Source organism: Jaculus jaculus, chromosome X (assembly GCF_020740685.1).
Source record: "Jaculus jaculus isolate mJacJac1 chromosome X, mJacJac1.mat.Y.cur, whole genome shotgun sequence".
In the NCBI taxonomy this organism is placed as follows: domain Eukaryota; kingdom Metazoa; phylum Chordata; class Mammalia; order Rodentia; family Dipodidae; genus Jaculus; species Jaculus jaculus.
In genome coordinates this window covers 51,215,565-51,232,023 of record NC_059125.1, presented here as the reverse complement: position 1 = coordinate 51,232,023, position 16,459 = coordinate 51,215,565, and the positions used below count along the sequence as shown (strand labels likewise).

Genomic DNA, 16,459 nt, shown 5'->3' with positions numbered 1-16,459 from the left:
TAACCACGTTAGATCAAAAGATTAATTTATTCATTATAGATTTTAACAATCTGTTTATTATTGATTTGTCCCTCCACAGACCACCCCCCTACACACAGAAGAGGTTATTTGCAGTGGATCACTCTGAAATTGTTAGACACCTACCTCCCTCATTTTGTAGCTTAAGTGAGGGCATGATCCAGGCAGAACTAGTGTCTCCTGTTGGAATTGCAGAAGGAAGGGGGACCTAGGCACACCCTTAGAGGTGACCACACCAAGGAGGATTGATTGGCAAGCTGGGAGACATTCTCCCAATAAAGGCACTTTTACAGGGATTGGAGCTTAGTGGTAGAATGCATGCCTAGCATGCACAAAGCCCTAGGTTCAATCCCCAGTACTGTAAAGGCATTTTCACCTCAATGGGGGCAGAAGGGGGACTGGGAGTTACTTGGCTGGGAATGTTGTTGGGGCAGGAGGAGTTTTGTCTGTGGAGAGGCTATTTGCAGGTCACAGAGAGATGAGTAAGGTTCACCTACACCGGGCCATCTGTGGGGTCTGCAGGGAAAAAACAAAGATTGGCTGGAACTATATGCTCCTTCGCTGACAATGCAGAAGTTTATGGCACTTATTGCTAAAAAAGACACAAATGCCAATAAAAGAGTTGGCATTCATACCTTCCTTGGGAGGTCTCTTTCCTTTTCTCTGCACACACACACACACACACACACACACACACTTACCAGTGGGAGCTGCTGTATGTCTTTGCTGCCGAAGAGGGAAGGTGAAGTAGGCATCATAGCCAAAGAGAAATGTAGCAATTAGGCCCAGTACCTGAAAAGAAGGAAGTGAGAGGGTTGGATTAGAGGATGAATTTACTCAGCCTCTCACCTCCTTCTATCCACCACCTCCAGGAACTGCCTGGTGCAGGATGGTGACTGTAACCCCAGGCTGGGAAGCTGGAGAGCTCCAGGGAAAGGCCAGGAGGCTCCTAGTATAGGCCTCTCCACACAGGACAGCCATCCACTGCCCCACATGCACAAGGCATGCTTCAAACTGCATTTGAAACAAAGCACTAGCAGATGGCAGCCTAGCATGTTAACAAAGGCACCTTTTTGCACTCTCCATCGAGGTCTCCATGTCTGACAAGGAACAGTTTTTTGGTTTTTTTTTTTTTTTCTACAACAAATGATCTTGGGAGATAAATCATTGGCAGGTCAGACTTTGCTGCAGGCCCCGTGAGCAAGTTTGGTCTGTTTCAGCTCACACACTTCCTGCAGAAGCAAGGGGAAGAAATAACCCCTGGATCCCATAACCCTTCTCCCTGTGCTTTGGAGCTGTCTCCTGGAACCTTACCCCTGCAACGATTTTGGAGCTGTTGCCTCCCTCCACAAGGACAACAATGGAGGTTATCAGGTAGAGGATGGCTGCTATGAGGGATCGAAGGAAGTCCTGTGAGGTGGACAGAGAAGGGGGAATTCAGCATCCACAGTTTCCCAGACCACCCCAGATGCCAGATCCCTGCCCAGCCTCGCCATCACTGGCCCCCTTCTCACAGTCCAGGGCCAGTTGATAAATGGTATCTTGGTGTGCAGGTCACACATGTAGAAGATAAACAAGACAGCAGCAAAGATCATCTCAATCACCGACAGGGAGGAGTATGCTGATGTCGATGTGCTGAAGCAAATCAGAATCACCAGGCACAATACCTAGAAGGGTGACATGGACAAAGTGGGTCCTCGGTCAGCTCCCAGAGCCAAGTGGAATGGTTTAAATTGGGGAAGAGGTCTCAAACAAACAACAAAATAATAATAATGAAATATACTTCCCAGGACTGAATATGTAACTCAGTGACGTAGCATGTGAACGGCCCTAGGTTACACCCTCAACACTGCCAAGAGGAAGGAAGGAAGGAAGGAAGGAAGGAAGGAAGGAAGGGAGGGAGGGAGGGAGGGAGGGAGGGAGGGAGGGAGGGAGGGAGGGAGGGAGGGAGGGAGGAAGAAAGGGAAAATTTTCATTTCTCAAATGTCTACCAGGTGTAGGAAAATGACACACAAAAATTGCTAAACACTTTCTGTGTGCTCACTATGCACCAAGCATTGTCTAATAGCGTTACAAGTCTTGATTCACTTGGTCATCGCAATAACCTAATGAACTAGGTACTATTATTACTAACTCTATTTTACAGATGACAAAAGTGACTCAGAGAAGTAACTTGCCCAAGGACACCAAGTAGGGTAGGGGTAAAGCTAGGTGCCTCGGTTCCCTTTTCCCGCCTAGGATATCGGCAGCCTGAGGGGAGTGGCTCGGCCAGGTGTTTTGTGAGTGCCACCGGCGCCAGCTTTGAGGCTTTTAGGGGCAGGACGTGCGGTTCCCCAGGCAACCCCTCAGGGAAGCGCAGTGACTGACACTGGAGGGGCAGGACTCAGTTAAAGGCGCCTCACCTCTTTTACAAGTGAGTCAAAGGCAGCGCCCATTTTGACAGGGGCGGGAAACCAATAGCCATCTGAAGAGCTAAGGACTTCCTGCCAGGTCCAAAAAGAGCAAGGAAGAACTGGAGAAGGGAGAGGAGCCCTACCCAGAGAGACTAGCTCGAGATGCCCCACCCCATCAGGGCCCACCCCTAGGCGCGCCGCCAGCCCGCCCGCTAGTGCCCAGGCCGCGCCACGCCCTGCCAAGTGAAGTCCCCACTTCCCAGACTTCAGGACCCTTTCACTTCATCTACTAGAGTCCACGTGGGCTCCCCCACCGATCCCTCCACGTGAGCTATAGGCACTTCGCCTCACCTGTGCACCACCAGCTTTTCACCACTTTGCCCACACCCCAGTGATTCTCCCCTATACCCCAGGCTCGAGTCTCCTCCAGGAACCCACCCACCTGCACCCCACTGCTGATCGGCCACAGCCACGTGCCTGCCTCATCCAAGACGATCCAGTACCGCCTGACCCAGCCACCCCACCCGGCCTCTGCCCACCCTTCTTCCCCGGAATACTCACAATCTCAGCAAAGAGAAGGATTCCCTTTCTGGTGCGCCAAAAGTTAGTACACGCTGCCCAGCAGCCTGGGGCCGAGAAGCGCTCCGAGTCCGCCATGGCGTGGACCCGAGTCGCTGGGACGTGGAGGATCTGCTGGCTGGCTCACGAGTTCGAGGATGCAGCACACCCAGCCGTCTTGCCCGCTGTCTGGCCGGGAAGGGGGCCTCGGGGCAAAGAAGGGAGTGAATCACCGCGCGGAGCAGAAGCGGGCGGGGCCACAAGAGGCTGGGCCAGGTGGCTGCCGCCCCGGAAGCCCCCTCGCCCCGCCCGCCGATGACAGTACGAAGGGCGCACCCCCCCCCCCCCCCGGGCGACCCATCCCTGAGGTCTGAAGACCAGTCGCCTTTTAAAAAGCCTAAGTGCGGCTTTCACTCAGGACCCCTGGGAATCCGGCTTTGGAAGGGAGTGACACCATTTCCTACACTGATCTTAGCCAAAAGGCCAAGAAGCGAAGCGACAGAGTGATTCAGTTTCCTTAGTTGAAAAACGACCATGGCCCTATTCAAACCCGAAATTCTTGAGGCCAGGTATGTTTTCTGAATTCGAAATATCTTTCCTCGTTGCATATGTGGTATATTAATTAACACTTTCAGTGAAGTCTGGAGCACTAAAGATTCCTTATTACCTCAAAAAAAAAGGTGTGAATGTTCACAATAAATGTGACAACGATTGAAAATTTTATTCCTCATTAGGTCAGGTCAGATTCTGGAAGCAAATGGTGCCAAACTGAGTGAGGGGTGGGCACAGCCAGAGCTTTTTTAAAATAAATTTTGTTTTGTTTGTTTGTTTTTGTGTTTCAAGGTAGGGTCTCTCTTTAGCCCAGGTTGACCTGTAATTCACTATGTAGTCTCAGAATGACTTCAAACTCTCGGCTGTACTCCTACCTCTGCCTCCGCTGGGATCAAAGGCGTGTGCCACCACACGTGGCTTCCCAGAGTTTTTTTACACTGTGGAATTCTGGATAAAGGACAGTGAAGTGTTAACTAAACTTACAGTGATGCTACCATGGCGATGCTGATGCAAAGTCTGAGAACAGGACCTGGTGAGCCCCCAGATACCCAGTAAATAGCGGGGAGTGTTGTTAACATCTGAGAGCCCAGGCAGGACAGGGATTCCTTTAGTGCTCTGCAATTCCACAGACATCCTGGGCCTAAGTGCTGAGCCTCAGTTTCTTGGTTCTGAGGAGAAAGTTAGCCAGGCTAACCCTAGGCTAGGAATGGGGAAGGCGCACATGGTTCTTGCTAACTTTGGCAAGGTAAGAGCTGGCTCTTGGAGTGCAATGCTAGGTAACACATTTGTTGACATCTGCAGAATGTATGCTCCTGAGCTGAGCAGTATCAATATTTGCATCTGAACCTGGTTGCTTGAAATCAGGAACCGCAAGGTATTCTAGATGTTGTAGCATGTTTTATTTATTTATTTTTTTTGAGGGGGAGTTATGTTTGGCTTTTTGCTTTTTTTTTTTTTTCAAGGTAGAGTTTCACTCTAGCCCAGGCTGGCCTGAAACTCACAGCCATCATCCTACCTCAGCCTGCCAAGTGTTGAGATTAAAGGCAAGTGCCACCATGCCCGGTTGTTCTGTTCATTTTAGTTTTGGAGATTTGGGTTTTATTTTACTTTTTTCTTTTGAGCTTTAGTTACTGTTTTGAATCAGGGCCTTGTGTAGCCCAGGCTGGCCTTACACTCCAGATCCTCCTGCCTCTGCATCCAGTAGTGCTGGAATTAGAGGCGAGTGGCACCCCACCAGGATGGATATTTATTTTATTCTCATCTCAAGTGGATAGTAACCATTAGAAGGCCAGAAAAATTCCACCTAAGGGCCTGTCTGCTTCTCTCTCCCAAACAGGACTCTTCCAAACTAAGGAAGTGACTCCCTTCTTTCAATCTGAGTTGGTAAGAGTGACTGGATAGCAGAAGAAATGAAACACATTTCCCAGTGCTGAGTGCGTGTTTTCTAATTGGGATAAATGCCTGACAAGTTTGGCTGCCTCTGGCCCTTTCCACTTGCTGGTCCTGCTGCTGCCAATGCCCTTTCCACCCAGCTCTTCATTTGGCTTCTGTCATTCCAGTTCCACCCCAAATGCCATGTCTTCAAAGAGACCACCAGCACCTCCTGCAACATAATTGTCTTTCGCGTGTGTGTGTGTGTGTGTGTGTGTGTGTGTGTTTGCTTATTAGGACAGAGTCTTGCTATGTAGTCCCAGGCTGGTCTGAAACTCACTACAGCCCAGGATGGCCTGGAACTTGTGCTCCTTTGTCTCAGCTTCACAAATTGTGGAGTTACAGGTGTAAGAAACCATCGCTAGCCATTACGTCCTTTTTCTATTTTTGCAATTCTCACTTCTCTCTGAAATTTTTATTTATCTTGTCATTTTGTCTGACATCAGTATCCTCACTATACGAGCTGGACAAGGATAGATCCTAGCATCTCCATAGGACCACTCCAGTGCAAGGTATACAGGTGAGGTTCATTTAATGTTTATCAAATTTTGGCTTAGAAATTGGGATTTGATTAATTTTGCTTTGAGACCCTCTCCACCTCAAGCTTATTACTTTGAAACACTCTGGCCTTTACTTTCCACCTCTGTGATATGGATCCATCAGAGTTGTCAAGTATGTAAGTAACTAATGAAAATAAAGATCCCACTAAAAGCCAGCAGCAGTGATGAGGCTAAGTAAGTGGTGGCCAGGGTTACTATTATTAGTCCTGTGGTGTGACTTTATTTATAGGAATCGGATACTGACGTCCTTCTTTTTTTACTTCTGGAGAGCCACACCTCCACCACAGTCTGAGTCAGGGACAGCATCAAGAAGCCGAAACATTCCTCCACAATGTCTGCAGTGCTATCCATTCAAGAGTTCGCCCCTTGGGCTGGAGAGATGGCTCAGCAGTTATGGCAGATACCTGCAATGCCTAAGGGCCCAGGTTCAATGCCCCAGTACCCACATAAAGCCAGATGCACAAAGTGGTGCATGCATCTGGAGTTTGTTTGCAGAGGCTAGAGACCCTGTCCCACCCATTCTCAACTCTCTCCTGGCAAATAAAAAAAAAAAAAAGAGGTCACCTCTTCATACACCCAGCTTGACTTTACAGTCCCTGTCTCCATTCTAGCATCACTCCAGACTCTCCACTCTGGCCCTATAATTTATCTCCCCTCTCCTGGCATCCTGGTGTCTATAGGGGAGAAAGTTGCCTTTTCAGGTCAGACCACAGTTTCCCTCTGTGGGGGATGGGACACAGTGTTCAGGATGTGGTGACAACAGAGGTGACTAGACATTTCGAACATTGGCTAGCCCCTGCTTCAGGGCTACCTTAGTTGAAGTTCATTGTGCATATAAGCCTCGGCTATGATAATGGGGCTCAGTTCCCAGGGTGGAGGAAACTCTTCATCTCTCCCGGGACGGAAACACCCAGAGCAAGGCGTGTACACACAAGCACAGCTGCAGTTTGTCACCATCTATGGAAAAGGGGGCGTGGTCCAAAAGCTCCAACAGCCTTTTTTAGCCTAGCCCCCGCCCGGGGCGCTGACTCACACCTTCCCGGTCTTGTTCCAAAGGGGTGGAGGGTCTGGGGCCCCAGCCTGTACCCCTAGGATGGCAGTCTACGTGCCAGTTAAAGCTGGTTTTCCATGCCGGAAGTGGAGACCGCAGATTCCTGGCAAAGACGCCACCCTGCTTCCAGATCTCCCATCCCGTCATCAACTGAGGGTCTGGACGACTCTGAAGGAAGATCGAGGACCATGGACTTACTGGCACACTGTAACAAAAGGCCCACCTGTGCTGCACCCACCACCTATGCACGATAATTAGGTGCGCCCCCCTGCACACCTCCAAGAGTGAAATGAATGACTGGGACAAGTGCAAGTGTTGGAGGAAAGGAGCCGGGAAGAAGTGAAGACCCATAAACCTTACTGGACTCGGCTAGTCGGCGGTTTCAAGAGGCCCTCATCGAAACCTGATCTACCCACCCCCTCCTTTCCAGGGTGGACTGGGAAGCCCCATTCCGCCTAGAGCACCTGGCAAGTCAAGACGGATCCAACCATTTTATTACCTCCCCTCCCGGAACGTGAAACTCGGGGCGGAGGTGGGGGGGTAGTCCTGAAGGGCTGTACCACTGACCCCTTAAGGGGGGGTGTAGGCCAATTGACTGCGCAGCGGAAGAGAGGACGAGACCAAGTAGAAGATCTCAAGGAAATGCCTGGCCATCGGGCCCGCGAGATCCAGGTTGGACCTTACCAAGTGAACACAGAGCTGAGTAACGTATGATCAGTGCCTCCGCCTTCCGGCAGCCATCTCCTGAGCAAGCGGCGCTGTCCCGGGGACCCCTAACGCGCGCGAGAGGCGTTCCTCGCTAGGCACTAGCCAGGGCCCCGGGGAACCGGGGGTAAGGTCGTCCAAGTCCTCTGTGCGCTGCTCAGGTGCAGAAACTGCAAGGCCCTCGGCCACTGTCTCCAGACGAGGCTCCTGGCGGGCCTGGATCTTGGGCGGGTGGTGAACTGGAGAAATGCTGATGCTTCGAGACTTCAAGGTCTCTGGGACCTTAGGGTCTGGAATGCGATCTGGAGATAATAGGACTGAAGGTTAGATTGGATGGTGGCGTGGGGAACAGAAATTGGGGTTCTTGGTCAGGAAAGCCCAACAAATGTTTTTCATCCCTGAGAAATAGCCCCTTCAAAGTCTGGAGGAATCTTTCAGTGACTGGCACCACACCCTTACAAGCCCCAACACCTCTTTTCTCAAGACCCACCCCTTCAATCTAGGCTATGTCCCCGCAAAAAAAAAAAAAAAAAAAAAAAAAAAAAAAAAAAAAAAAACATTTCGTAAAGGTAAGCAAATCGATCTTTGCCTATAGGCTATGAAGCTCTCTCATGTAGAATTTCTGAATCCTCTCTCTCTCTCTTCCCTGATCCATCCATTCCCACCCTTCCCTTATTGACTGTTTTTCACTAAGAACCAGATTCCCCTTTAAAATACTTTTGTTTACTTTATATTTGCGAGAAGGAGAGAGAACATGGGTGTGCCAGGGCCTCTTTACCACTGCAAAGGAATTCCACACGTATAAGCCACTTTGGGCATCTGGCTTTATGTGGATACTGGGGAATCAAACGTAAGCTGGGAGGCATTGCAAGCAAGTACCTTTAACTACTAAGCCATCTCCCCAGATCCAAAACTAGAATTCTTACCCGGAGATATGGACATTGGGAGCAATGAGATAGAAACACATGGCCTCCTACATGGATAGGCAAGTGCTCTACCACTGAGCCATATCCACCACCTAGCCATATCCCAGCTCGCAGACTCCCTACTTTTTCTATCCCACCCCACCTCCTGTTTGTGAACACTAAAGTTGCCTTACCCATCCAAGGACTAAGACCCTTTTTCTTCTGAACAACAGTTTTTACCCCAAACCCCTTCTCTCCTGGAAAGCATTTCCTCTCATGTGCTTATCCTGAGACAGGCTCCCTCTTTGCCACAGCTTTTTTTTTTTTTTTTTAGAACGAACTCTTGTTTATTATTTTTATTTATTTGCAAGCAGAGAGAGGGATAGAAAGAAGAGAGGCAGACAGAGACAATGGGCACGCACCAGGGCCTACAGACACTGCAGACAGACTCCAGATGCATGTGCCTCTTTGTGCATCTGGCTTTATGTGGGAACTGGGGAATTGAACTCAGGACGTTAGACTTTGCAGGCAAGTGCCTTAACCATTGAGCCTTCTCTGCAGCCCATGCCACAGCTTTTGAAAATACTGTCACCTCACTCAAGACATCAAATGTCTACCATCCCTACTGAGAACACCAAGCCCTTCCCACTCTACAAACCTCTCCTTCCCCTCTCAGATCCCTACTCCTCTTCCCAAGGAAAGGCATCAACTCACCTCCCTGCTGCCGTCCTCCAGCCCCCTCAAGCCTGCTGGCATGAATCTCCTGAGGTCGGTGGAGTACCAGGCAGAGACGAGGGCCTCCAGCACGGATCCGCTCCACAACCTGGGCGTGAGTGAGACCCTGTGTTGACTTTCCATTGACATGGAGCACGTGGTCACCAACCTGCATGAAAGCAAAGCAGGATTGTTGGAGGAAGGGCAGATGGAGAGTAGCTGACAAGGGCAGGGATAACACCTATGAATGTACAGTCTGTTCCTTAGGGCTCACCTGCAGACGACCACAGCGCTGTGCTGGCCCATCCTTCAGCAGCCCGCCTACAGCCAGTGGAGCATCCCCAGATACACCTCGGCCTCCGCTTAAGGTAAGACCAAAGCCTGCGGGACTACGGAGAAGCTCCACGGAGAACTGACCAGAGGGTTGGGGTAGCTTTGAAGCACAACTTGCCTTACCCTGAGTCACTCGAGGTGGCATGGTACAAGTGCTCAGGGCCTGAGACTGGCGATGCTGGAGTAAGGACAAGAGTGTCCATAGATTAGTGAGGAGTGCAGAGTGTACACTTGTAAGCCCAGCACTTGGGAAGCTAAAGCAGAAGGATTGCCACAAGAAGGAGGCCAGTCTGTTCTACTTAGTATTTTTCAGAACAGCCTGGGCTACAGAAGTGGCCTTGTCACAAAAGAAACAAACAAACAAAAGTAGAGTATATAGACAGCCTTAAGGTAGATATAGCATCGAGTAGAATGGAGTGGTACCTGGGTGGCATGAGGCAGACGACTGTCTGTGACTTCTATATCCGCAGAGTCCAAAACATCAACAGCTATGGGTATGAAAAGACAGACAGGGTTAGGGCATGGTGGTGCATGCCTTTATTCCCAGCACTTAGGAGGCAGAGGTAGGAGGATCACCACGAATTCAAGGCCACCCTGAGACTACATAGTAAATTCCAGGTCAGCCTGAACTACAGCAAGACACTACCTCAAAAAAAAAAAAAAAAAAAGAAAAGAAAGAAAGAAAAAGAAAAAGAAAAAGAAGCTGGGCTTGGTGGAGCACACCTTTAATCCCAGCACCCGGGTGGCAGAGGTAGAAGGATCACCGTGAGTTCGAAGCCACCCTGAGACTACATAGTGAATTCCAGGTCTAGAGTGAGACCCTACCTCAAAAAAAAAAAAAAAAAAAAAAGACAGCAGCAACTCAGAACTCTTGAATCCTACAAGGTTATCCATACCTATAATGTAATTTATATTGTATAGAGTCTTGCCTCACCAAAAATAACCCTAAAGAAAACAGAAAAAGAAGGCTGGAGAGATGGCTTAGCGGTTAAGCACTTGCCTGTGAAGCCTAAGGAGCTCGGTTCGAGGCTCGGTTCCCCAGGTCCCACGTTAGCCAGATACACAAGGGGGCGCACGCGTCTGGAGTTCGTTTGCAGAGGCTGGAAGCCCTGGCGCGCCCATTCTCTCTCTCTCCCTCTATCTGTCTTTCTCTCTGTGTCTGTCGCTCTCAAATAAATTTTTTTTTTTTTTTTGGTTTTTCGAGGTAGGGTCTCACTCTGGTCCAGGCTGACCTGGAATTAACTCTGTCATCTCAGGGTGACCTTGAACTCATGGCAATCCTCCTACCTCTGCCTCCCGAGTGCTGGGATTAAAGGCGTGCGCCACCACGCCCGGCTCATAAATAAATTTAAAAAAAAAAATTTAAAAAAAAAAAGAAATGACATTTGAAGCCCTGCTGACCTAAATAACTATCTAACACAGTACACTGATGCTTGTCTAACGCAATAACCCTAAAGAACACGCTAGGAGGATAACCTCAAGGTCTAACCCCCCGCCAAAAAAAAAAAAAACCCTCGGAATATGTCCCTCCCGAATCACACGCCCCCCTTGGCTCCACCCCTGGTACTAAGAATCTCAGACTTAATTCCCAGACTCCAGCTCTTCTCCACCTGCCCCCGTCACGCCCCGTCCCGGTCACTCCCCCCCTCCCGGCGAGGACCCGCCCCGTCACGCACCCTCCTTGGTGCGCAGGCGCAAAGTGGCGCTCGCCTTTCGTGCCAGCGCAGACACGTCCGCCGCAGCTCTTGCCGCCAGGGGGCGCGCGTCTAACCGCGCCAGGAGCTGCCGGGCCCTGGGACTCGCTGGCGCCGAAAGGCCCCGTCCTACGCAGAAAATAGGGACAAAAATCAGCGCCAAATTCTGAGCCTCAGCGAACAGTCATGATTCCAAAGTCCGAAGACCTAAAAATGCCTCTCAAGTGCCGAGATTCCTGACACTCCTGTACTTCCAGAGGTCGCAGACTGTATATCTCCATTCCTGGGACCCCTTCCTCCCGACCCCCGCGGTGTGCACAAGACTCCCTTGCCTCCACCGTGCTCCTTAAGCCAAACTATTTGATTGCAACTGTCCAGGATACCTCTGAACACCCAGCGAATTTCGGTGGAGCTAGGGTTCTCTCTCCCTCTCTCTCACACATACACTGCCCCTAATAACTGTAGATGCCAAAATTAATCCACCATGTCTCTAGGACCCCCCGTAGTCCTGGGACCCCCCAGGTTCGCCTCCAGTACCCTAGGCACACCCAGAAGTTCTCCATTTCCCCAACAGGGAAGATCCCCCCTCCACTGGTCCGCAGCCCACCCACCCAATTTACTAGACCTGCCTGCTCAAACATCAACAAATGCTTCCAAGCACATCTTGCTAAAGAACCCGCCCCCCCTACGATCCCCCCCTTCCGCTTGCAAGTGATCTTGGAGCAGAGCCTGCAGCTACTGCCGCTTGGGCAAGAAGACTGTTGTTTACTACCTGTAAGGTGGAAAAGGTGGGGAGCGTACAGGCGGGGCGAGGTGGCTTATGGAGCGCTCAGCTTCCCTTCACCCGTTTCCACCCCGCACCCCTCTCCAGTACCTCCTCTGCTCCCTCTAGGGTCTTTGGTGGTCCCTGAGCGCAACTCCATGGCCAGTGGTCTTGCCGGTGGACTCGCGGCAGCCTGGTGACGAATATTTAGCACAGGGGAGCGCTCACCTGGCTCCTCGCCCAGTCCTGGACGCAGCTGTGGCCTGGCCAGTCCCATGGTGTCCCGACCCGCTTGGTGACCTACCTGGCCGGCAGCAAGGAGACCTGATTGTGAGAGCCAGTAGAAAGAAGTGAAAGAAATGGAACTCAAAATAGACAGCTGGTGCAAGTGTAAAATAGTATAGAAGCTTTAGAAAAGTTTGTGAGTATCTTAAACCGTTAAACAAGCAAAAAAAAAAAAAAGCTAAGAATACACATATAATCTAGCCATTCCACTCCTTAGTATTTACCTAAAAGAAAACCGACATTACATAGACCTGTATGTGTTTATGACACCCTTATTTATTGTCTTTCTCTCGGGAAGCCATAACAAAATATTACAGAGCGCATAACTGAAACAAAATAAATTTACCTACCCCTGTTCTGGAGAATGGAGGATCCAAGATCAAGGTACTGGACAATTTAGTTATTGATGAATAGACTCTTCTAGGCTTGCAGGTGGATGCGTTTTGGCTGGATCCTCACACAGCTGCGAGACTGAAACACAGAGAATCAGAGAGAGCTAAATCATTTCTCTTCCTTGGCTTCTAAAGCTTCAGTCCTATCTGATTAAGGTCCTACCCTTGAGATGGGGAAATGTTTCATCAGGAAAAGGCGCTTGTTGGCAAGGCCTGATAAGCTGGGTTCAATTCCCCAGTACCACATAAAGCCAGATGCACAAAGTGGCACATGTGTCTAGAGTTCTTTTGCAGTGGCAGGAAGCCCTGGCATGCCCATTATTTCTCTCTCTGTATCTGCTTCTTTCTTCTCAAAAATAAATAAATAAAAATATCTTAAAAGTTAAAGGAGGAGGAATGGAAAGATGGTTTAGTATTTAAGGTGCTTGCCTGCTAAAGCAAAGGACCCACATTCCACTCCCCAGTACCATGTAAATCCAAGTACAGAAGGTGGCACATGTGTCTGGCATTCATTTGCAGTGACTTCAGGTTCTGGTATGCCCATTCTCATTCTCTCTCCCTCTTTCTCTCATGCTCTCGCAAATAAAATATGCTTTACTTGAAGAAGGAAGAGAGGAAAAACATTATTTTAAAAAAAAATCACCAGGCATGGTGACACACATCTTGAAGTCCAAGTTATGGGAGGCAGAAATAGGAAGACTGCTGTGAGTTTGAGGCCAGCCTGGGACTACACAGTGAGTTCCAGGTCAGCCTGGGCTAGAGTGAGACCCTACCTCTGAAACCACAAATAAGTCCCACCTCATAACCATTTAACTTTAAATACAGATACATTGGTGGCTAAGTCTTAAGTGAATTTAGAAGGGGAGGGGCACACAATTCAGTATTTGCTAATAGCCCCAACTGGAAACAACCCAAATGTCCATCAATAGGTGAACATAACAGACATACTCATACTGTGGACTGGGTGTGCTGATGCATATCTGTGATTCCAGCATTTGGCAAACTGAGACAGGAGAATTTACAGTTTTGAGACCAGTCTGAGCTACATAGTGAGTTCTAGGCCAGCCAACTACATGGCAAGACCCATTCTCAAAAAATACAAAACACTGAGCTGGATAGATGGCTTAGCAGTCAAGGCGTTTGCCTGTGAAACCAAAGGACCCAGGTTCCATTCCTCAGGACTGACATAAGCCAGATGCACAAGGTGGCACATGCATCTGGAGACAATTAACAGTAGCTAGAGGCCCTAGTGTGCCCATTCTCTCGCTCTCTCTAATAAATGAATAAAATATTTTTAAAAATACAAAACACAAGCTGGGTGTGGCGGTGCACGCCTTTAATCCCAACACTCAGGAAACAGAGATAAGATGATTGCCATGAGTTCAAGGCCACCCTGAGACTACATAGTGAATTCCAGATCAGCCTGGGCTAAAGTGAGACTATACCTTGAAAAACAAAACACAATAAATGGTGCATCAGAGGTTTCCTGTAGAGGGAGCCAGAGGTCAGAAAGGAGGAATTACAAAGAGAAAACTCGCCAGAATGGTTATATTCAGTATAATAATTGTAATAATAGTTTCATAAATATAAACATACTATATACTCCAGACCTATCAAATTAAGCCAGGTAAGCTGGGTGTGGTGGCACATGCCTTTAATTCCAGCACTTGGCAGGCAGAGGTAGGAGGATCACCATGAGTTCGAAGCCACCCCGAGACTCCATAGTGAACTCCAAATCAGCCTGGCTTTGGAGTGAGACCTTACCTTGAAAAAGACAAACAAAAAAAAAAAAGGAAGCCAGTCGTGGTGGCTCACGCCTTTAATCTCAGCACTCAGGAGGCAGAGATAGGAGGATCACCGTGAGTTCAAGGCCACCCTGAGACACAGTGAATTCCAGGTCAGCCAGGGCTACAGAAAGACCCTACCTTGGAAAAAAAAAAAAGGCGGGGGAGCCAGGCGTGGTGGCGCACACCTTCAATCCCAGCACTGGGGAAGCAGAGGTAGGAGATCGCCATGAGTTTAAGGCCACAGTGAGACTGCATAGTGAATTCCAGGTCAGCCTCGGCCAGAGTGAGACCCTACCTTGAAAAACCAAAAATAAAAAGGGGGGGGGGGACTGGAGAGATGGCTTAGTGGTTAAGGCAATTGCCTGTGAAGACTAAGGACCCAGATTAAATTCCCCAGTACCCACATAAACCAGATGCCCAGGTGGCGCATGCGACTGGAGTTTGTTTCCAGTGGCTAGAGTCCCTGGCGCACTCATCCACTCTCTCTCTCTCTCTTTCTGCCTCTTTCTCTCTCACACTCTCAAATAAATAAATAAGGGGCTGGAGAGATGGCTTAATGGTTAAGGCACTTGTCTGCAAACCCCAACAACCTGAGTTCAATTCCCCAGTACCCACATAAAGCCAAATGCACAAAGTGATGCACACATCTGGAGTTTGTTTGCAGTGGTTAGAGACTCTGGTGTGCTCTCTCGCTCTCGCTCTCTCTCTCTCTTTCTCTCACTCTCTCTCTCCTTACAAATAAATAAATAAAAATATTTAAAATAAAGGCCGGGCATGGTGGCACACGTCTTTAATCCCAGCCCTCGGGAGGCAGAGGTAGGAGGATTGCCATGAGTTCAAGGCCACCCTGAGACTATATAGTGAATTCCAGGTCAGCCTGAGCTAGAGTGAGACTCTACCTCGAAAAACAAAACAAAACAAAAAATTAAAATACATAAATAAATAATTTAAAAAAGAGTTCAAGACCAGCCTGTGTTACATAGTGAAACCCTGTCTCAAAAAAAAAAAAAGCCGGGTGTGGTGTCACACAGCTGTAATCCCAGCACTCAGGAGGCAGAGGTAGGAGGATCGCTGTGAGTTCGAGGCCACCCTGAGACTACATAGTGAATACCAGATCAGCCTGGGCCAGAGTAAGATCCTACCCTGAAAAACAAACAACAACAACGATAAAAAAGACACTGTCCAGGCATGGTAGCACATGCCTTTAATCCCAGCACTTGGGGGGGCAGAGATAGGAGAATCATTGTGAGTTTAGGTTAACCTAGGCCTACAGAGAGTTCCAGGTTAGTCTGGGATAGAATGAGACCCTACCTCAAAATAAAATAAAATTAAAACAAGTACCAACATAATTACTATGTAATTTGGATGTATAAAATCACGGTTTTGGAGCTTTACTCCTAATTTCCTTAGCAATCTTGCCACACACACCTTTTCACCCCCATCTTCCCATCTTCAAAAGGGGCACAGTAAAGTTCCATATGATGCATGGCTGGGGTTCCATTCTCCTGTCTGCAACCTTTTAAACCTCCTACCCTGCCAGCAGCCTTAGTGACACAGGCTCTAAACCAGTTCTTGCTCTTGCTTCCAAAGTTTCTCACTGAATATCCATCCAGCTCCCCGGGTCTTCTACCTGGTGATTCATCCCTGCAGACAACATTGGAGCCTGGAAGCAATTCTCCCACCCCATCCACTTGACAAACTGATAACTCTGATTCAAGTGCTTGAGAGCTTGTCTGGAGGTTCTGGCAGTGGAGCACAGCTATTTGTATACCAAAGACCTGTTCTCCTCTATTTGGGGAAGGTAATCCTCTTCGACTGAGCATGCAGCTTTGGGAGGTAAGCACATGGAGTGGTGAGGGAGGAAGGTGACATCCGCCTAGCCATCCATATCAGCCAAACCAACCCTGGCAACCAATGGGGTGGATAACAAGGGATTCCAAGAAGAATGAAAGAGGGGGTAATTCTGGATCACCTTCACATCCTGATTCAAGTGCTTGAAAGACTTCTCTTCACTGTCCCCCAGGTCCCAACTCTTAGACAATGACCTATAACCTATGAGAGTCTCCCATCCATTCATATTCATATGGCTTCAAGCCCCTCTTCTGATTATAAACACCATGCTACCCATCCACAGATTCCTGAAAGCCCAAGGCCCCAGATGTGAAGCTTCCTGGTCCATCACCCAGAACTGGATATCTGAACAAAAACTGGACAGAGGGGCTGGAGAGATGGCTCAGTAATTAAAGCTCTTGCCTGTGAAGCCTAAGGGCCCAGGTTTAATTCCCAAGTACCCATGTAAAACCAGATGCACATAGTGG

General features: G+C 48.9%; 2 protein-coding genes across 4 annotated transcripts; both read right to left on the bottom strand.

The window, feature by feature from the left end:
* Positions 1 to 36: 36 nt before the first annotated feature.
* On the bottom strand, positions 37 to 3,204 carry Plp2 (proteolipid protein 2). Its single transcript, XM_004670072.2, has 5 exons — positions 2,973 to 3,204; positions 1,533 to 1,685; positions 1,333 to 1,428; positions 720 to 810; positions 37 to 534 (listed from the first exon to the last, which is right to left on the bottom strand). The coding sequence occupies exons 1-5, from the start codon at positions 3,066 to 3,068 to the stop codon at positions 512 to 514; spliced, it is 459 nt and encodes a 152-aa protein (XP_004670129.1). The 5' UTR covers positions 3,069 to 3,204; the 3' UTR covers positions 37 to 511.
* Positions 3,205 to 6,617: 3,413 nt separating this feature from the next.
* Positions 6,618 to 12,426, bottom strand: Magix (MAGI family member, X-linked). 3 transcript variants are annotated; one of them, XM_045140473.1, is made up of 8 exons: positions 12,313 to 12,415; positions 11,906 to 12,001; positions 10,897 to 11,043; positions 9,644 to 9,708; positions 9,162 to 9,398; positions 8,888 to 9,056; positions 7,248 to 7,570; positions 6,618 to 6,731 (listed from the first exon to the last, which is right to left on the bottom strand). In XM_045140473.1, exons 2-7 carry the CDS (start codon positions 11,952 to 11,954, stop codon positions 7,278 to 7,280), a joined length of 960 nt encoding a protein of 319 aa, XP_044996408.1. In that variant the 5' UTR covers positions 11,955 to 12,001; positions 12,313 to 12,415; the 3' UTR covers positions 6,618 to 6,731; positions 7,248 to 7,277. The 3 variants fall into 3 exon arrangements, with proteins under 3 accessions (XP_044996408.1, XP_044996407.1, XP_044996409.1); XM_045140472.1 differs by lacking the exon at positions 6,618 to 6,731 and having other exon boundaries at positions 7,041 to 7,570; XM_045140474.1 differs by lacking the exons at positions 6,618 to 6,731; positions 9,162 to 9,398 and having other exon boundaries at positions 7,041 to 7,570; positions 12,313 to 12,426.
* Positions 12,427 to 16,459: the final 4,033 nt, after the last annotated feature.